Genomic DNA, 23,248 nt, shown 5'->3' with positions numbered 1-23,248 from the left:
GTCTAGAAAGTAGATGAAGAGCAGTTTTGAATGATTTTAGAAGAAAACTCAAACCTATGTTTAGAATCGAAATTATGTAAGGTCGGAAGGTAATTTAATACAGTCGAATCCCATTTTTGCAAAATTCGAAATAGCGAAAATTTCAAAGTAACGAATATTTTCCGAATCCCCAAATGTATTTCCATGTGAACAATGTATAAAAAATACCGATATTACGAAATCAATTACCCGATTTTGCGAAGGCGAAAATGAACACCAGGTCTTATTTTCTTTGATGAACAAGACACATTTCTTCAAAAATGTTCTCAGAAATGAAATGTTTTATCACCCTTAAAATACTAATAAGTTTCAAATGTGAAAAACCTGTCAAAAAAAGAAGAATCACTGGAAAGAGACCACCCTGAGTTGACCCTTGCATTGATTCATTCATGTTTTAAGAAGTCAAAATATACATGCTTTTAAAAGAGGGAATTCTATTCAATAGAAAGGGCTTGTCAAGAATGATAGATTAGAAGTGACCACCCTTAGCAGAACAATTCCATTCTTGAATTACAACTGACTAAATAGGGGGGGGGGAGAGCTGTTCTAAAAGCGCAAGGTGTAAAAGGGGTGTAAACAAGTTTCAGAAAATTATCAGAGTGGTGTGCAACTTCAATAGGAGAAGGTTAGTTAAATCAGTTTGTCTGCTTTCAACGTTTGCAAGCATTTTGTTTTCCTTCTTAAGAGCATAATGAGTGGTTAAAAGCGTAAACAATTTTCCATTAAGGAAAAACTTTAAATTATTTCAGAAGTTAATCATGGGATAAAAAAAGCTGACGTTGGACAAAGTATGGACTATCCCCATCTACTCTATCTACTTTTTTAAAAAATCGAACGAAGTTGGAACAGCAAGTGCAATCAGCATTGATCGGATCACATAGAAAAAATATACGACTTTCAAATTTTCAAGATGTAGATGCAGCTGTTTTTACATGGTTCCAGGATATTCGCTCCCGTAACATTCCAATTTCCGGGCCCCTCATTCGTGAAAAGGCTTTAGAATTTGCAAGAACTTTTGGAAACGAAAATTTTCAAGCAAGTGTTGGTTGGTTGAATCGATTCAAGGAACGTTATGGTATTGTTGCAAAGCAATTTTGTGGTGAAGCCAACTCTGTTGATTTAAGAGCTGTGAATGACTGGAAATCAGAAAAAATATCGGATGCAATTAGGTCTTATGATCCTTCTGATGTTTTCAACGCAGACGAAGCGGTAATTTTTTTCCAGTTGTTACCAAACAAAACCTTGGCATTTAAAAAGGATAAATGCATTGGAGGCAAAAATTCAAAACTGCGTTTAACTGCTTTGCTGCAATATGTCAGGCACTGAAAAGAGAAAAGTTATGGCTATCGGCAAATCTGCCAAAACTAGGTGTCTAAAAAATGTAAATTCACTACCTTGTGATTATAGATCTAGCCGCAAAGCGTGATGACTACTGGAATATTTAATGAGTGGTTGGTTAAGTTTGATGAAGATATCAAACGTAAGAAAAGAAAAATTCTGCTTCTTATTGATAATTGTTCACCCCACAATGAGCCACCGAAATTGGAATGTATTCACATCGAATACTTTCCTCCTAATTGTACGTCAATTTTACAACCTCTTGACCAGTGTATAATTAAAGTGGTAAAAGGAAAGTATCGAACACAACTTCTGAGGCGTATGCTTGTGCAAATCGGAAACAAAGAAGCAATTACGAAACCAGATGTAAAGCAAGCGATGGATATGATTGCTGGAGCATGGAAAGACATTAGCCAAAAAGTCGTCTGTAATGGATGGAAGAAAGCAAATTTAATTTCGGCAATCGACAATGAAACAGTCGATCAAATTAATGATGTTATCATCGATTTGCAGCCTTTATGGTAACATGTGACAAAAGAAACATCAGTGCCAAACGAAGTCAGTCTTGACAATTTTCTGACTGCAGATGATGATGCTAGAACATGCGAAGCATTGACGGACAATAATATTGTACGTATGATTCAAGAAAACAAACAAAAATCACTTTCGGACAGCAGCGATGATGAAGAATGTCCAGAAGAAAACAATGTACCTACAGCTTCACAAGCCTTGGCCAATTTGGAAGCTGTAAAGAAATATTTATCGGCACAAAAAAACTTTTCAGATACTTTGTTTGAACATGTGCATAATTTGGAAATTTTTTTTAATTTCTACTGGTTCTAAATAATTTGTTCAGAAAAAAATTACTGATTATGTATCTGCCTAATTAGTAAGTGTTAATAAATTCATTGTTTACATTAGTTTGGTGCGCTTTTTTAATATTACATTGATATTTTCCCAAATCTAGATTAAAAAATATAATATCAAAACTATAAATTGATTTTTCATACGAATAGTAATTCCAATGTAACGAAATAATATTTGTTAATGTTGAAAATTCGTAATATCGGTGTAACGAATTTTCATTATTGCGTAGAAATAGCTTCGGTCCCATGGAATTCGTTAAAACGGGATCCGACTGTATATACTGATTTTTGTTATATTTGTCAACACTTTAAAATTTCACAAAATATTATGATATATTTTAGAACTTCAAAGAAGCAAAAAAACCATCATAAATGTATCAACTCTAAAATCTATTTAATAGGTTACTTCCTGCAGTTAAAATATCACACTTTTTCTATTGCTATGAAAAGCTAAGCAATAACAAATTAATATGTTACAGCTGATAGTGTAAAAAATGGAATCATCATTTGAATTTTATCGATATTCCCTTAGAACGGACTTTCATTAGGGCGTATTCTGTTACACTGAAAGAATACGGTTGCATTTCACATTTTGTGATGCATTCCGAAAAAACACCTTCATGCTCATTCACTGAAGTCAAAACACATTATGATAAACAAAACATTTGCACCTGATGTCATAACACAAATGTCATACTCCTCATTTTTCTTTTAGTAGAAACAACTGCTAGCCCCCATCCTAAAAATAAATTTTATGGACTCGAGACATATTTTCAAATACAGAAAAATTTGCCACCGACACTGAATATAGAAATAAATGCCACCGACTCTGAAACAATAGAGAAGCAACTGCCACCAATTCTAAAACAATATTTAATATACAAACAACCGCCGCCGACTTTTAACTATTTAATAAAGATGCAACTGACGCCGCAATCATAAAAACTCTACACATTTTAAAATATTTCAATATAGAAAAAACTGCCGGTGTATCCATAACTTGAAAATCGTTATGGCTATCACACTTTAAAAAGAGAAAGGAAAAAAATGCTGCAGATATTTTAGTATAGAAACAATTGCCATCACAGTCTTTGCCCTCAAGCAGTAGCTCTACTCCAAATGAAAATGCATGACACCTCAATTAACAGGCGACACCAAATGAAAATTCAGCTGCCCAACTATTTGGCCAACTTAGAGGTTGGGCAGCTCCAAAGAGCATGATACATCAACCAGAGGTCTATTGTACCAGTCAGCTGAAGTTGCTGAAAAGTTTCATCAGAATTCCAAGTCCATATTCTCTGGTTTTTTAGTCCGATCTCTGGTTTATTGATTTCCGAACATCTAACATTTTCGCCTCTTTCTTAAAACCAACAATCAAGTTAACATTCCCCATATGTTCACTTTTTAATCTTACTTTTCCAGTACTTTCACTTTTGGGCTAATGTATAACACTGTAACAAAACACAAAAATATTATTAAAAAAAAGATTTGCAAATTAAATGACAAATTTCCCAAATTTATAAGTGAAAAAATACTAAAAATCTTTACCTATATACATGCATGAAAGAAAAAAACCTAAGGCAGCCAAAGAAGTAATAGGCGTTCCACTTCGTATCCTAAAAGAAGTTAAATTTAATTAACTTTAATTCATATATACCTTAAAAACACTTAAAAAAAATAGCAATCTTTTTTAATATTGAATTAATGGTATTTAACTAGTCTAATGATAACTTTTAGCACAACTGTTTAAAAATATATTTTAACAATAAAACAAACTTTTATGCTTTGTAATTAAATATAACAGTGAAAATGCTTTTTTTTAGATAAATCTCCCAACGCTAAATAAGGAGCAAACTACAGACTTAAACAGTTTTCTGACAACATTTCTATATAACATAAACAAGGATAGCCCTGAGTTCATCGTCATTTAGAATTTAGTTACAGCAATTTATTACAGAAATTGAATTATGTTTGATGGAATGTTGAGTTTCATAACAAAAGAAACATAATTGGTTATATTGATCGCAGCTTAAACCACATTACGCACTGAAGATAACAAAATCAAAAAGTACTAGCAATTTAGTCTGACAGAGATGAAAGATAGATCAGTAGGAAGCCTTAGGGCCCCTAGAACCTGTGTTTATGTGAAAAAGATAAACATCTTGAGGAAATGTAGTCTAGAAAAATATGTTGGAGAACTTATTCCCCCTGAGTTTTCGCTTAATTAATTATTTTCATATTTTAAGTGTTTTAAACAATGATGGTTAGAAAGCTTACTTAATATGCTCTTGTTCACATTAGTAACAGTCGAAGAAAAACTAATAAAACCGATTTTCTAATTAATAAAGCATAGTAGATGGTTGCAGAGTTCTAATAAAACAGGTAGAAGATGTTATTAAGACATGTCATTAACATTATTTTTTAATGGGGCACATAGGATTTCTAATAATTATTTTAGCATGTTAAAATAAATATCATTAATGGATTATATTTAATGTTTCTGTTTTTGCATACTCAAGCCCAGGGAAGAAAAAAAAAAGAGTTTAAAATCATAACAGTAAAATATAAAGATACTGCAAAAGAAACAAATATTAAGCACATCCTAAACATAAAAAGCCTTATTAGATATCAGTTTAAATTCATGCAAATCATAATAAATAATTTGAGTGTAATGAGGATAGTATGGCATCCCTTATTTTTAAAAAATCCTTGAAATGACCAACAATTACTGTTTAGTTGCATTTGATAATAATATTTTATGCTTTAGTTAATGATAAATGACAAATTTTTAACTAATACAAAATTTATAAATTAAATTTAAAACGTATCATTCTAATATTCAACTGTTAGCAAAAATATAGTTCCAAGTATATATTTTAAATTGTTTTATATAATAACAATTTACATCACAACATTATTTTTTCATACATTAATAATTTTTAAAGACAAATAACACTTCACGGGTATCAATAGCATGGATACTTTCAATTTAACCTTCTTAGGACATTAAAAATTAGATTTAAAAATCAACTAAACTATTATAAAATATTTAAAACTCTATAATTTAGTTATCAATAAAATGTGCTCATTTCATTAATGGACCAAAAAATTTGATACTTTTAATTCATTTCTAAGTTTTATTATAACACTCATTGTAAATATTTACTACACACACCAAAAAATAAGCGTACAATTTTATTTTTTTTTCGATATAAAATATTCTTAATAACATTTAATGTTCATATAAAGATTATGATACCATCTAGAATCTTAGATAACAAAGGGTTTTTACCTATCAACAGTTAATTTAAGCAAAACATTTGCTTCTTTCCCAGTTAAAATTTCAGCTACTAAAAGACGTTCTAAACCATGGAGAACAGTTAAATACACAGAACTTGAACAACAGTCATCAGTGGATACACAGATATTATGGCAAATCTAAAAAGATAAGTAGTTATAAGAAATGCAAAAGTTTAAACCTTATTTAAAGTATAAAAAAGTTGATATTTAATTGAATAATTGCTAAAATTTATATTAAATAAAATATTAACTAAGAAAATAAATATTTCAATATGTCACATGTCTTAAAGACTATGTAAAAACTAAATGCAACAAGGCATTCTTTATTAGGCGAGGAATTTCTTTAATGAATACTTAGGGACAATAAACAAAAAAAATCTAGTCTCAACTAAACTTATTTAAAACTCCTTTATTAATACCATTATTTTACCAACATTAAACATGAAGGTATTTAATTCACTCCTCATAATTTTCAGGGGTAACAAACATCTGCTGATAATTTGTCTCAAGTATTTGCCATCATCATCTTCTGAATGTAAAAGTGCGGTACTTCATTAATAATGTATAAATTAAGTAGCAACTTTTTAGTCAGATTAAATATTGTTAAAAATTACTACAAGGAAATTAAAATAATATGAAAATTACATTGAAAATTTACAGGAAAATTCAATATTTATGAGATAAACCCTTAAAAATCAGACATATCAAATTCAGAATATTCCTTAATGCAACACTTTACATGGAAGAATAAAAAAATTTTATTTCTACTACTTTCTAAGAGAGCAATATTGCTTCATTCCAATTTTCTTGCTTAAATAGCATGATTATTAACTCCCATTCATAGTGTTTTTTTAAAATTTATTTTCTGTAATTATTAGGGCGGACTTGAGTGAAATTGTTACAGTTAAAAAAAGTAAATTCATGCATTTTAGGACAATGAATATTTTCTTCATATTTTTTGTGTTACTAAAAATGCTGATTAAAGACTCCCTCCCAAATTCTCTCAGAAATAATCAATGTATACAAATTCTCATTTTTTTCCTTCTAAAAAAAAAGAGAGAAAATTTATGCTACAACCCTGAGCAATTTTTATTTTTTTACCCCTCAAGATAATTCTAAAGAAAAGCAATACCACTTTCAATTGTAAAGGTAATCCTTTTATCTCCCCTTCCCTCCTGAACAAGACAAAATTTTGTTATTCGCTTGCAGGTTGCTAAAGCATCATTAGATTTCTATCCAGCTTCGATGTATGTCAGATAAAATTGGTTCAGTTTGAACTTCTATGGTCTTTAATTAACAGGAGGATGCCTGTTCTGGGTTTATAGCTAGTTTATATTTGAGTGAAATAGAAAGAAAGCTTTCAAATGAGCTGGGATCATTCTTTTATATTTTACCTTAGAATTTCATTTTCAAATTTTTACTATAATACAACTATTTTAATTATTACAGTTTAAATTTAAAATTATTAAAATACAATTTAGACAAATTTATAGACAATAGGCAAATATTCATCAAACCAAAGAAAAAAAAAATGATTCAGTTGAGAAAGTATACAGTACTAAAATGTAAAATTTACAAACATGAAATGAATGGCAAAGATGAATGAATGATCTATTGAAATATCAAAGATAATGTATTATAAGTATAATAAGGATTAAATAAGTAAGTAAAAATTGTAACTCATTTTCAGAAAATTTCAACCAAATACATAATAAACAAGTACTCAATAAGTTAAAACAAGTAGTTTTGGGACAATAGAAAAAATCTGAAATCCATTAAAAAATCATAAAAATATATTCCAAAAGGAAAGAAATTTTCATGAAAATATAAATAATAGAAGGCATTTCTAAAACAGTATTTTTAATGGACCAGTATACTTCAGTAAACACTACTATGCTCCAGTTTTAAAAGAAAAAGGTTAACAAGAAATATAAATGAAAGGTCAGAAAGAAATTTTACCTCATAAATTTTTTGAGGAAATTCTTCTGCAGCAATATCTTCATGATAATTTTCCATTATATAAAATGTAACAGCCCATAACATCAAAACATGTTCTTCATTATCACAAAAAGGATTTTGCCTGAAAGAAAGATATATGCAGCTTAAAAAAATTCTAAAAGCAAATGTCTGTGATTTAAAAACTAAATAAGGTTATTAAAAGTATAGAAAAAGTAAGTTTTGTGTATATACATATATATACAGTGGGTTGTTTGGAAAGTAATTTCGTTTTTTCAAACAGAGGATTTCAACAAATTTCTTCGCAGCCAACATCATACTACAAGTCATATAATCATTATAAATTTTGAAAACTAATATAGGAAGACTTACTTGTTGGACTGATTCTATGTAGTAGTTTTTGGTTGGGGTCCCTTCAAATATAGAAAGAGAATAGCAGCATTTTTGGCACATTTAACTGCTTACTATCAAAAGGTAAAAATGCTGTTCAAGCAAGAAAAAATTACCCAATGCGTATGGATAAGATGTATTTACAATACAGCAGTGCAAAAACTGGCTTGCAAAATTTCAATTAAGAGGCGCGAAGATTCACTATGCCAATTTAGGCTGATGAAGCAAAATAAAGGCATTAAGGCTGGAAAGTTACTAACCCAACTTTGATGTTAATAATTAGATTAACATCAAGTGAGATTAATAATAATAAATTTATTGAGAAAGACAGTTTTGTATTTAATTTGTTATTTTAGGGCATATCTTTAAAAGTTGTTTAGAATAAATTTGAAAGGAAGTCAGATAATATCAACAGACAGCAAAACTAAAATTTTTATATCAAAACATTTTTTTTTCTTTGCAAAAAATAATAAATTTAGAATATTGAAAAATGGAATGAATGACTAGCACAACTCTTTTCAGGTTTTATATAATACACAGTTACTTATTGCTCCTAACTCTCAGGCAGCATTAATGGTTAATTTAATGTTACTGAATAAAAATAATGCAATAAATGATTATAATGTATGTATTTCATAAAAACTTACAAATTAGTATTTTCAAAATGTTTTAAAACATATTCTGTTGCTGTGGGCAAAATAGGAAAAGCATCATCACCCCCTCCTTGTTCCAATAAATATAAAATTCCATGTAAAGAAGAGATTCTAGTTGGAAGAAATGTGCTTTTCAAATTTAATTCTAGAAGTTTTTTTAATCGATCAAGTAAATCTTGTTCCTAAAAAAAAAGTTCAAATCACTACAAAATATTTAAGTCAACAAAATATATAACATCCTTAAATCACAAAAAAATCAATTAAATGTGTTGTTGAAAGAAATCTATTTTATATTAAAATTAATACTGCACACAATAAATAAAATGTTTAAAAGAGAGCATCAATTTACTAAGAAAAATAAATATGAAAATTACCTGTGTGCATAAAAATAGATATGGCTCCTGTAGCCAAAGATGTACATTATAGAATGCCTTTGCTTTTAGCAGCCAATTACAGAACAAGAGAAATCTAGTACCAACATGAAACTTTAAAATTTAATTTATAACAATTCAAATTAATTAAAATTTAATCTGAAATGCCATATTTTTTTTTTAAAAAATTAATTGATATAGCTTTTTCAATTGTATAATTTAATAATCATAGCTACTGCTTGGATTTAAACCTTATTAAAATTGAACTTATAATAAACTACAAATCACATAGATGTGACTAAGAATATTAAATAGTAAAACCCTATGTATATAGATATAATATAGCCTTGTATTTAATAATAGTAAAGATTAACTTTGATTATTATTGTAACTAAAATAAATGATTAACTCACATGTTTTGTATAAGTCAGGATCTGTCTAAAGATTTTTAATTAAACTTTTTTAAAGAATGTTTGTATACACTTACAACACCCAAAACTGCAGCAGCTTTGCAAATTCCAAAAATGAGATATTGAGCAATCATTTCATCTTCAGCAGGATGAATTCGTTGAACTTCTAAAAATGTATCAAGCATCCATTCAAACTGTGCTTTTTCCATGAAAATATCTGACAGCGCAACAACCTAAACACAAACATGAAAATTAGGAAAAACTACATTCATAGTATTCTGATTATAATTATGAGTACAATTTCAATAAGCAATTCCTACATAAAATATTAATATAAAATTTATAAAATAAATAAAACTATTCTTACTCTTATTTCAATAAGTAAAATATCATAAAATTCATTACAAATAAAAAAAATTACAATTTTTAATTTCAGTATCGCTTTGTTTAGAACAGAAATACTCCAGTTTCCAGAATAATTTTATTAATGCCGCCTATACCTTACGAAACTTGTTACTACATTGGCTGAAAATAAAAAATAAACATATGAACCAAGAATTCATCATCATAAATATTTTATGATGTAAAACAAACTATCATTCAATCTTAACTACGTGTATAAATAGTGAACGGTTCCCAAGTTGAAACTTTTGAACTGAGCGATTTTTACTAGCTTTTTAATTAAAATAAAAAGAAGTTGGATCAAAAATCCAAATGCTTTGATATTTCAAAAAAATTATTTTAAAAACCGCATTTGTGTTCATAAAAAATAGGGTGTTCAAAACATAAACAAAAATAAAAGGACAAAAAGCTAAGAATCAGAACAAATAAGGTCAATATATTTTTTGTCAGGAACATCCAGACAACAACAAAACTTATAATAAAAATGGTATATTGTAATTTAAATTAGATTGATTTAAAATTTATATCAACAACCAATTCAATAATTAGAAATTAATAAAATTTTATTGCTACTAAAATATGAAGCAATATTTTATCTGAAGATTCAATAATGCTTGAATAATTTTATAAAAATTCAATAACAATTTTACATGTATGTTGATTCATCTGACTATTGAGATAAGTGTATTATTATCCTACAGTATATGTATGAAAATCACAGCTATAAATCACAAATCAACACTGATTTTAAAATGTAAACAAATTGCAGTTAAATTACCAAAAATTATTCCAGCCCTTAAAAACTAAATTTTGCTTTTAAGAGCTAGTTTTTTAAAAACAGGCTGGTTTAAAACATGTACGTTCTCAAACATATAATTTTCAAGACTTCTTTAGATAAAATAATTTGAGAAATGCTTTTTTAATTTTTCAAAAAACAATTTCCTTATAAATTTTAAAAGATGTGACATATGAAACAAAACACATTGATTAAGATGTAATATTTTTGTGACAAAATTGTTTTCACTTTCATGATATTTGTACTTAATTTTACACTTACAGATTTTGTGACTTCAGTTAATAACATGAGAGGTGTGAAGGGGCATGTCTGAGGAGATAACCACTGACTGTAAAGATCAAGAAGAAAATGCAAACATGAATGGATATCTAATCCTCCATTAGATAAAGATTGTTCTCTTTGCTGAAAGCTTGCAACACCCCCGACATTTGTAGATATAGGACTAGAATTTGATGATGCTGATCCATCTGGGTCTTCATTATCTTCAACTAATCCAGCTGCAGCATTTAAATACTCCAAAGAAACCTACAATATACTAACATGTCAGATATAAAGTGTGAGATTTAAATTATTTAAACAATATCAAAAGTATTCAACATGGTATTCCGGTGTCTAAGCCAACTTGTTCAGCCCCTAAATTGCAATGGTTGCAAAGCAAAATTGTTCACTGATTGATGCTGGCAAACCGATGCTACTCCTGGAGCTCTTAACACGCAATCATCAAAGAAGCTAGAGCTAGAAAAATGATGTCAAGTTTCTACCACTAGGAACCTACCTGTAGTCTCGTGCTTTCAAACAGACTTTGCTAAGGAACAGCGATCTTCATTTTTCTTCCCAACTATCGAATGTCCTTTACCTAATAATTTGCTAGTAAAAGCGATTTGATCACTAGCTTCTTCAATATAATAGTTTTTAAAATTATTATAAAGATGTTGATAACTTCAGATGCATAATTAAGAAACATATTTTCACTTATTTTTCTGTTCATCTTACGAATCTTGCAAATGCAAAATAAGAGAAAAAGATATTTTTCCTCTTATATCTAAAAAACCGAAATAAACTGGAAGATATTTTTAGTGCCAACAGAAAGGAAAAATAATAAAAAGCAAAATTGGAAGCACTGACATACATGGCAGCATTGTCAGGGGGGTATTACCAAGCAGCTAGTGCAGGAGCAGCTTCAATGATTGGCGATATATTACCACAAACAATCAAACTGCTCTAAGACAAACAAACTAAACCAAACAGCAAATCAGACGAAGACTATATACCCTAACTCCGATAGTCAATGTACAAGTGCAACAATTTACCAGATGGAAAATAGAATTTAGAAAGTTGAAGGTTCAAGTATCAAATAAGTATGTGGATTCAAGAATGTGTAAAAAGATGAAAAAATAGAAATAAAAATTACAAATAAACACTAAATTAAACAAATATACCTTAAAATAATGAAAGAAAATAATTTAACCTTAATATAACGAAGGGAAATGCAGACAGGCACTGGATCATAATTCAAGGTAATCCTACCTAACCTTCAATGCTTGCGTGTCCCTTCTGTAATTTAAAGCTAGGCATTACTTTGCCTCGGAAGGCATTCCTCTACTCAGCTACCTGTCTATAAATCCAATCGGGATATTATGATCCAGGAGAAGTTTGCGTAAAGATGCACATGATGTACATATATTGTACATATACATACATATATTGTACACACATACATACTGTTCATAAATAAATCGTACATGCATGCATGGGACTTACATTCAACATGCATATGATGTAAATATATGCATACATATATTGCACACACATATATATATATATATAACCAGATTATTTTGTTTTAGATTTTACCAATAAAATTTTTAATAATCTTAACATAAATGCCATTATAGGTAAAAATAAAAACCTTCTTCCTATCCAACTTAATTGCAAACCAACTTTCAGATACACTAAGAGTCTAAAAAATTTAATCTGTAATTATAGGAATATAGCTACAGATAATTTCAACTATGTATGTAATTGTGATGATTTTAAAGATACTCCTTTTTTTGATAACTTCCATAAACACGTTATTACAGGGGATTTAGATATTATTGACAACGATAATATTAAAAAATTTATGTCTTTAGGTTCAAAATTTAGACCATCTTTTCCAACTTCAAAAAACAAAGTNTCTTTCTGCGAAAACATTTTTAAATCATTTTTGAAAAATATCCGTCCATGTAAGTTGTTCTGATTTTGCTACTCGCTTTATAGTCCCCCCTATTTAATGTTTTTTCTTTTTCTTTTATTTTATTATCTGTTTTTACTTGTTATTTTTACTTATTTTTAATTTTTGTGATCTATTTTATTTGTTGTTATTTTTATATATATTTTTTTATATATTGAGTGCTCCTCACACTATTGTATTAATATATTTTGCATTGGCTTTATTGATACAATATCAGAAAGCACTCTGTTTTACGGATATAATCGTGTGGGCTGAAGAAAAGATTCTATCTTTTTTTTTCCGGTTTTTTAATTAACATTTCATTTTTTTTTAAAAAACTGTTGTTTGTTGTTTTTTACTTATTATTTCCCACCCCCCTTTTTTTGATATGTCTATAATTTTTCCTTGTTTTATTCTTCATTTTGAACTTTGAATATATTCATTTTGAATATATATATATATACATATATATATATATATATTGTTCCTAAATAAATCGTACATACAAGCATGGGACATACATTGAACATGGGACGTATATTGAACATGTCTTTATCGTGCTTATGTACTCATTATATATACACATATAGTGTACATATATGCATATGTATTCTCCATAAATAAATTGTACATGCATCCATGGGACATTCATTAGTTGTGCATGCAAACATGGGATATACATAGATTGTAAATGAATGCATGAAACATACTTTAGCTGAATATACACATATAGGACATTAATAGACTGTACATAAATGCATGAGATATAAATATATTGTAGATAGATGAATGGGACATACATTATACAAACAATGTATGTATGTTTGTACAAACAACAAGTACCTGTATATATATATGTACACAAATAGGGATATACATTATTACATACACAAGTATTTGCATAAAATTGAAAAATGTAATCAATTGCATTTCTGCCCTACTCTGATGTAATAAAAAATTATGATAACCTGTAATTGTGATAACCTGTAATTGTGATTACCTGTAATTGTGATTACCTGTAATCGTGATTACAAGTAATTGATTACATAGCAGTAATTATCTGTAATCTATTACAGTTGTAATTGATTACTGTATTCGACACCCAACTCCTATGGTGTGTGTATGTATATATATGTGTGTGTTTATATATATACTTAAGAAGAGCTTTGTGCTCCTTCAAAAATTTCGTTCACACTATACCTATGGTCATCATAAAGGGTTAAAAATTTTACTTCTTTTTCTCAACAAGTGTAACATGTAAAATACTGGGTTGAATTATAATCAAGAAAATAGAGGTACTAAATAAAATTAAATAAAACTGCATATAAGGATAATCAAATCAGCAATTTTTAACATTATATCAATATTTAACACAATGAATAATTTGATTCCATTTTTCACAGTAAAAAAAAGTCAATTTATTTATTTACAATTTAATTAAATAATTTAAAAACATATGATTAACACTCGTAAGCCTAGCTAACTTTGGCAAGAGTCAGAAAAAAGCATTAATCCTCCCAATTTTAAATTTCAGCTACTTTATGAACTATAATAAAGTGGAATAAACATTCTAAGAAATAAAAGAATTTTATATTTGTATATAGCCGTTATATATAAGATCATATAGTCTAAATGATCTTAATGCTCCAATCTTAAATGAACTGTAGCTAATAAATAACATAAAAAATTCGACACAAAAAGAAGATAATATGTAATGACAATTGTTCTATCAGAAAAAATGAATTAATTGATAAACAGCCATTTTTATTATTTTTTTTAAATTTTAACTTAAACATTTTATATATTTTCATAAAAATTAAACACAAGTAAAAATCAAATATATTTCTGAAAATAATCCAAAAACATTTTCCAAAATATTGTCAGTGGCAAATATTTGTCTGCGGAATACTCTCCTTAGATATGCTTATTGTTTCATTTAAACCACTTATTAAATTATTTATAAACTTATTACTTTTTTTTAAAAAAATCTGAAAAAAATATAGTATTTAAAACCTAGTAGTAAAGAATCTTTTTTTTTAAATTTCATACATAAATTAATGATAATATTTTGTAAAAATCGCACTTTTTTTTACTTTAAACTACCCATATCCAATCTCTTATCAGTTACTTAATAATGTAACTTTTAGTGTGTGAAACTTAATACCCGCCTTCTACAATAGAAGAAAACTCCTCTTTGAACTATCCTAATGGGTAAACGGTGAGTTTCCAAATTTTAGATGCTATTTAAAGTCAAAGTATTGAGACTTATTTCACAAAGAAGTAAAACTATGATGTCAGGTCCCTGGGCAAGAAGTTGCTGAAAACTTGGCGACTAATAGATAAACATATATAAAACAAAGTTTTTCAATACCAATTCTCCATTTTTTGTGAATCTGTGAATTATACACAATTTACTTTAATGTAAAAAATCTATAAAATTTTCGAATTAATCAGTAATATTTAAAATTATTTCTAACTAAAGTAAGTGATGAAAATAGATGAAAGGATTAATACAAACCTGACTCAAGGAATATTGATTGGGAGTACTGATTCTTTCTGGGTTAATGTTTAAAATTAGATCACCAACTCTAAAAAAAAAATAGTTTCAATTAAACAAAATAAAAAGTTTTATTATAGTTATTATTCAGACTCTGATTTTCTAAAATGCTTATTGAAAATTCCAAGTATAAAATAATAATATATAAGTGAATGCAAAAGAAACAGTAATCTTTAAAAGTTTATTTTATTCATTATATCAAATATATTTTAAAATACTAATTAGATAAATTATAACAGATGAAGTAGATATGTATGGATACTTAAGTTCCTGGTAACAGAATCTGCAGAATCCATTTGCAGCACTATCTTCATAAATTCTAATTTGTCTGCAACTTAAACTTAGTAAGACAGACACTAGTATTTTAAAAGTTAGGTTTAATCTAACATGCACATAACATAAAATAAGCACTAGTAAAATTTTTATCAGAAAAATTTTAAAAATTTATATTTTGATTAAATTTTTTTATACATTTTTAAATTAATGGAATAACTATTTACAAAAATAGTCACAATCTATATACAGTCTATAAAAAAGCAACTAAAGTTCTGAAAATTAAGAATTCAGCTTTTAAATTTTTATTGTATTTTAAAATCTTTATTTTTCAAAATTCCAATTGATTAAACTAAATTATTAAGAATTTTGGAAAGTCGTCACTATTCGTTTACAAATCAGCAGATGGCATCTGCAGATAGGGAAACAAATAGTATTTGAGTAAGTTAAGGAATTAAAAATGATTTCTCTGTTTCTATTCTCAAAATTTTTAGCCTTAATTTTTAAATCTGAGAGGAAAAATGATGTACAGATACTTTGATAATCTACAGTTGCTAGCGGTATGTAGTTTATCGTTAAAAATTCTTTTTTATTAAAAGTAAGGAATAGAATGATTATGAAAAATATAAAAATATACCTCTCACAGTTTAAAAGCTGTTGTAATGCAGTGTAGATAGGAAGACGTACAGACATAAGCTTTTTGCCACACCTATATGTACAAAGTAAATTTTTTTAAAATTAAAAGTATTTAAAAAAATATTCATAAAAAGTTGAGTTGGCAAGATTTAAAACATGATATAAATCATTTGAATTTTTTTTAAAAACTTAAACATTGATTGAAATCAAAAATATTTGCAAATATTACAATATAATTTATAAATGTATTCATACAAATACATTTGCATGGTAGTAAATTTTTATTTTAATTCTGATCTCAATCTCATTGATAATGAAGGTCTTCTCTGCAGAAATAATGAAATAAGGTAATGTTTGCAAATTACTATTTGATGGTCAATAAGACTTATAAATAACAAAGAGACTTCATGTGGATAGAAGTGACATGAAAATTTTAATTTAGGTATAGCTTTCCATTAATTGTATGTAGGAGAAAAAAGATTTTCTGTTTAATGAACTTATTTCAATTATCCCCATTTAACTTTTTGTTTATTTAAATATAGATGAGTAGTTAGTGTGCATATACAATGAAGACCGGCTAATTGTGTTAAGAGTAATTTTAAATAATAAATTTTTTTATGTTTTCTAATCTAAATACAGAATACTCTCGATATCTCAAAGTTGAAGAGATACTTAAACAATTTTGAGACAGAGAGTTTTCGAGATAATGAGTTCAGAACTAAATATGTTCTAAAAAAGTAGAAAAATATATTCTAAAATTTAAGAAGTAGAGTCATGAAACTTAAGAATAACTACAATTAAATATTTATGTAATTACAACATTGATAATTTTATTTTTAAAAGAAAAAATAATTATGCCTTAAATAGAAAAGAATTGGTTTGCAATAAACTTTTTACTTTAATTGATTTGTACGAAAAAATAAATTTCTATTACGAAAAAAAATCGAAATAACAAGGTTTTGAGAAGAAATTCTTTGACATAGGAATTCAAATTAACATTAGGTGAATATATAATGCGAAGGGGGAAATTTTTTTCTGCTGACATAATAAGGTTTTTGAGATATCGAAGTTCGAGCTTGTACTGTAATTTATTCTTTATTTGGGTTTCTGTCTTTACAAATTCAAGAAGGAATTATTGAGTTTGAATGAAAACAATTATGATTTAATTTATCCAGTGATTAGTTTGCAATAATTATTTAAAAAATTTAGCTATTTTAAGTTTAAAATAAAATACTTTAAATATAATATTATTTTTTAATGATATAAAGCATTAGTACTATGTTTTATCAGAGATTGTTTGGTAAATGTGAAAAAAAAACATGCTTTTTATCAACCCCAAAACGAAGTATTATTAATTACAATGATATCATACAATGATTACAGGATAACAGACTAAAATGATTGTCAGATTTTTACACTAATTTTTATTTTGTTAATTTTTCTATTTGTATTAGTTATACTTACTTTTAATAGCAAAATAATAAATAATTGCAGTAAAAATTTGCCACAGAAGTCTGAAATCTGGTGATAGTTAGATAAAATTAATTTTGGTCTCTCATAATATCATATCCATGAATTAGAGCTTATAAACAATACTCTGACTACACTCATAGCAAAGTTAACCTTGCTGTCACAGCTATAACAGCTTGTTCATACCATTTTCTTATAGGGTTGTCAAATGTCTATTGTTAAGGCTCATGAACCTTGAACAAATAGCCCGTTGCACAAGGTTTTTAACTTAAAACAAAAAACAAACTGAAACAGTTGAACAACATATTCTTTTTAGAACAATTTAATAAGACAAAACACTTTTTCCATGTCAGTCAATGTGACCTTTTCCAATACAAGTCATGTAGTATGGTCTTTATTTCCGACATCACTGCTCTTGAGAAAACTTTATGAGTTCACTGACCTAACAGTTTAAAATATAGGACCATGTCATAAATTGTTTTTGTGTTACAGTATCTAGAAATTCTAAACTTTCTAAAAATTATCCTGTATAATCTCAATAGAAAACTATTGATGACTGATATGAAATATAAAATTTTCACAGATACAGTTTTTCTTGCGGCAGTTTCATTAAAACAATTACTTGACTAGATATTTATAATGATACTGTAATTCAAAAGCTGTATCACTATAAATAACTAGCTAAATAACCAAGTCTCAAGTTGATAGATATCTAGCTAGCCAATAAATTTCAATTTTATGACTAAAATATTTAACATTTGAGACTAATAAAAATTCAGAATAAAATGCACCATTAATTGTATCATTACAGATGGTAATATAATTATTATCTTACTTAGTATGTTGAAATGCCAAAGGCTTATCTCGAGGTTGCAGTAAAAATTGACTGTTGTGAGGGTTCCCAGGTTGTGGAAGCAGCAAAGTTTGCAGTAACAAAGAAGTAATACTTTTAACTGCTAGACAACTAGTTCTTATTCTTTCTTGATCTTCTTCTTTACCATCTACATCATCTACTGGAGTTGCACTCAATACACCAAGCAGTGCCATCCAAGTTTCTTCAAACTGCTGCCTTGTGATCCAACCTTAATTTATCAAATAAACTTTATTTTATTAATTAAAAACACAATAAGTGAGTGGTACATGTAAAAAAGTATTTTAATACTTTGACCTTTCAGAGATGCCAAGTAAATATTTGATTGCTTATAACATATACAATAATTGTTATTTCATGAACTTTCCTTATTAGAGTATGAAACTAGACATTTAATAGAGAAATTATTATTAGATTATGAAACTAGGCATTTAATAGAGAAATAATTATTAAATTATGAATTAGATAGAAATGATTATTAGATTTCTCCATTTAACCCTTCCTCACATCCTGGAAAGTGCTAATAAGAAATCACAAGAAAAATTTTATTTTTTGTGCAACGTGGTAGTGTGTATTTAAAATTTACGATACAACTTTTAATGCTCTTTATTTTTGCATATTGCAGCTGGAACATCTGAAGATCATTTCTATTCCTCCTTTCAACCCTTTCTCACATCATGAAAATGCCAACAGGAAATTACATGAAAATTTTTATTTTTTGTGCTACGAGGTTCATAAAATTTACGATACACAATTTGATCGTGGGTGAACATTCGACAAGTTGTCTTTGATTGGATGATAAATCCACAAGACAGAACGGACCAAAAACGAACAAATTGGTAGTTAACTGAAATATATTTGAATCATTTCTAAAAAATTGTAATGATTGCTACACTTTGATTGAATTCACCACTTTTGATGTATCCCTTTTGAGGCTGCTGGCAATGAATGCAGTACATTCCTAGTAAATCTTCCTAGTATAGGATAAAAATGTATGTGTGAAGCAACCCCAAAACAATTAATGCACCAGGTCTCAAAATTTGTGGAACACAACCTAGTGGTTGTTATGCTGTTTCAAGCCTTGTTATGGATCTTGTAAAAAGGTTGGTCTCCATGAAAATATTTCAGAAATATAACAGATAATAACTACATGAGTATCCAACTTTTTCACTTTTATAACCGCTGTTGAACAGCCAACCCAATGTTTCAGGTTTACGACTACTAATGTTCACCTCTGTAGCTTTGTAATTTTGAACCCAATCCAGAAGATAAGGAAACTTTTGGATCAAGTACAGGGAGAAATTTGCCTTTTTGAAGAAACTAACTTGTATTTGTGTTACATGGAGAGGAAAATCACAAAAATCTCCCACGGTTGGCTTGATGGCAAGGGGACTCTAACCATGATCCGTCTACTATTGAGGATATTTTACATCAGCACTGTGGTTGATGCGAGCTGGATGAAGAATTTGTATTGACCAGCCATTGCTGGAATTTGAACACGGTTCACTTCATTGGAAGACGAGCGGTTTATCCCCTGAGCAATCAGGGCTCAGAGTATCCAACTTGCAAAATATTTGTTACAAAAAAATTGACTCATGTTAGCCACATTGGAAAAAATTAATAAAAAGGAAGTGCCACTGGAATTTTTGCCAAATAAGAGACAGATGGAGCGAACAGCAATATTTGGTTTCCAGCCAGACAAAGTCCTTGTTTCTTTCATTCATTGTAGATTTAATGCAATAATTCTCTTTTCTACTGTGCAGGATAATGCCAGCATTGATACAAGCAAAAATAAACCAGAAATGATCATGGATTATAATGCTACGAAAGAAGGAGTGGACACTGTTGATAGACTGTGTGCAACCTATTTAATTATAAAAATCACAAGAACGTGGCCTAGTGCTATCTTTTTCAGTCTCCTGAATATTGCTGGAATAAATGCCCAGATGCCACATGCTTGCAAAGCCAGCTAACAAAACACCATGCTGATGGATCTTTCTGAAAAACTTATCACTTAAGTCTCATGAAAGAGCATTTTCATTCCTGTGCCAAAATCCAAACAATACCTTCTGACATTCCAACTATTCTAAGTCATAATTATGCTGCTCTTAATGATTAAGTGCCAAAGCAATCTTCATTGAAAGCAGAAACCTGCAGTTTGTCTATCAGAGAGAAAAAAAAGGAAACCTCTGCATCTATGAAATGAAAGACATACCTTAGATACACAAGCAAACGTTATTTGAATACCAAAATTTTTTGCATGGAATGCAATGAGAATTTAAGACAATGAGAAATCTCTTTAGAATTATATTTTGCTATCATTATTCTACTCTACTCGTATTATAACTATTCTATTACTTTCTCTGATTTCTAATTTTTAGAAGTAAAATAAAGAAGAATATTAAAATTCAAGCTAATTTAAATTAGTTTTTGTAACTAGAAATTTATTTTCTTGACTTTTTTACTGCAGAAAATTTCCTCAAAGAAGGAAGCAATTTTAAACTTATTTTTTTCCTAACAAGGCTTTCTTTTTTATTTGTTCATACTTGCCTGTAATGAATATTAAAACTATCTTAAATTTTAAAATATATTCATCAACTAATAAATTTTTTATAATAAAATATATCATTGCCTTGCTACCTGACAAGCAAAAGTATTTAAAAATAATTTACTTTCATTTGAATGTGACATTATTTGTATTTTGTAGCAATACGGTAAATTTTTAAAATTTTTCAACAAGTTTGTAATCAACATTCTTTGATTTGTGCAATATTGCATTGCAAAAACTGTTAAGTAACAGCTGTCGTAAGAAATATGACAAGTGCGCTAATGTAAAATTGCTGAGTTCGTGTGCTGGGAGGATAAAACATACAAAATTATTCAAACTAACAAATTACCAAGAACATTTATTCGATAAATGTACTGTTTTAAAACATCTCGATCTTGCAAATATTCTCCAGGAGGAGGAGGCACTGTTGTTTTGAAGTCACCAGATAACTCAGGCTTCCAACCCAAACTCCATAATATAGGTGGTGTTCGAGCAAAACTATTGACCAAAGGTAATCTTGATAAGCCTACAAATAATGTTTTAGAAATTTTTTAGTGTATCCTTGTAAAGAAATAAACAAAGAAAATCATATATAATAAAAAAAAAATTATTGAAAAAACACTAGGCAATATAAGGGCTTTTTCTTAAAGCAAATTAAAAACTGAAAATATCTGCAAAATGAAACATAAAATGAATTATATTGGTAATAAACATTTACCTTTTATAACACTTTTCAATGGAATGAATAATTGTTCAGGTATTTGAAAGAGTAAACTTGATTGCTTCTCAAGGCAGTCAATTAATTCAACTATTTGAATGCATGAATTACGAGCAAGAGATTCTTCTAAAATAAAGAATATTAGATTTCATTTATTTCACAATCTAAGCTCTTATCAAGTATATAGTCAAATAATGTACATTGAATATTTTTTTCCCTTTTAACAGTTAAACTTTTTAGATCTTTTTTGCTTTCTATTTTTGTCTTTCATATACAGAGTGTCTAGTAAATGTTAAGACAAACTTCATGAGCAGATAGGACATATCATAAGGATTAAGAATTGCTTAGCAACCCATGACCGGAAATGTCATTGTACTCCACTAGATTATGAACAGATTGTCCAGTCGCCTTTGAATTAGTACTTTTATTTATCTAAAATAACTTAAATGCATGCTAACTTTATGTTTTCTAATAATTATTGTTTTCAAAATAAATTTCATTCACACAAGCTTAGAAATAGCTGTTTTATTGTAATTTAATAATTTAGTGACTAACTTGACTATTATCAGGTCTTGCATAATTGTTTAACTTGTTTATAAGTTGTGATGGTTAAAATCAATGTAAATTAATTATAGTAAAGTAAATATCAAATGATAAAACATAATTTATAATCAAACCAATTTATATAGTAAAAATAAAAAACATTATTAATCTGAATTAAGTTGTGATTAATGTGTATATTAAGCTTTATCATAACACTATTCAGATTGCTTACCCCAGAAATTTTTTCAAACTAAAAATAGTTTTGATTTGATTTTTAACAAGTAACTACAGATTAATAATTGGTTTAATCAACATTTTAATTGGTCATATCCACACTAGTCCCGTAATATGAGTCTAGAGTAGCCAAAAACGATTTTTTCTGTAAAAATCTTATTAAAAAAAGTATGCAGCCAAACAAGCTTATATATCACTCAAAATTAAGACAACTGTTAAAATTTTAATGAAAACATATTAGAAAAGTTAAAAATAATAATTGACAAACTTTTTTGGTAAAGTTTTAAAAATTGTTCACACTAGCCTTCTCCTCTTTACATAGGTACACTACATTACCATAATTAAAATACTTAGGGACAGATAGTGGTTGTAAAAGTAGTCTCTGCAACAAGCTTCCGAACGAAGTGGATTCCAAAACCCTAAACATTGACCCAAGCCATAGTGGCTATAGTAAACCCACTATACCAACAGGGAAATATCTAGGACTCAGAAAATTACCCACTTAATGTTGTATACTTAAATTAAGTCTAAATCAAACCATTTAAAATAATAGGCACTACAAGCTAAAACCTTCTAATTTAAAAATAGAAACAAATAATGAACACCCAAATATAAGAATTTTGAAAGATTTGATGACAAAATTGATAACAATGAAAAATAGGAAA

At 28.0% G+C, this 23,248-nt stretch overlaps 1 protein-coding gene across 1 annotated transcript in view; it reads right to left on the bottom strand.

The window, feature by feature from the left end:
• LOC107443709 (huntingtin) overlaps positions 1–23,248 on the bottom strand; it is a 140,482-nt gene that overhangs the window by 11,052 nt on the left and 106,182 nt on the right. Inside the window, exons 42-52 of the mRNA XM_016057666.3 lie at positions 21,807–21,932; positions 21,438–21,614; positions 18,505–18,751; positions 16,201–16,272; positions 15,252–15,321; positions 10,783–11,046; positions 9,401–9,556; positions 8,537–8,724; positions 7,503–7,623; positions 5,536–5,681; positions 3,792–3,859 (exon numbers count right to left, since the gene is read on the bottom strand). Coding sequence (XP_015913152.2) covers positions 3,792–3,859; positions 5,536–5,681; positions 7,503–7,623; positions 8,537–8,724; positions 9,401–9,556; positions 10,783–11,046; positions 15,252–15,321; positions 16,201–16,272; positions 18,505–18,751; positions 21,438–21,614; positions 21,807–21,932 — 1,635 coding nt within the window. The remainder of the gene's footprint in view (positions 1–3,791; positions 3,860–5,535; positions 5,682–7,502; positions 7,624–8,536; positions 8,725–9,400; positions 9,557–10,782; positions 11,047–15,251; positions 15,322–16,200; positions 16,273–18,504; positions 18,752–21,437; positions 21,615–21,806; positions 21,933–23,248) is intronic.

This window comes from Parasteatoda tepidariorum, chromosome X2 (assembly GCF_043381705.1).
Source record: "Parasteatoda tepidariorum isolate YZ-2023 chromosome X2, CAS_Ptep_4.0, whole genome shotgun sequence".
Lineage (NCBI taxonomy): Eukaryota > Metazoa > Arthropoda > Arachnida > Araneae > Theridiidae > Parasteatoda > Parasteatoda tepidariorum.
This window is presented reverse-complemented; position numbering and strand designations above follow the sequence as displayed.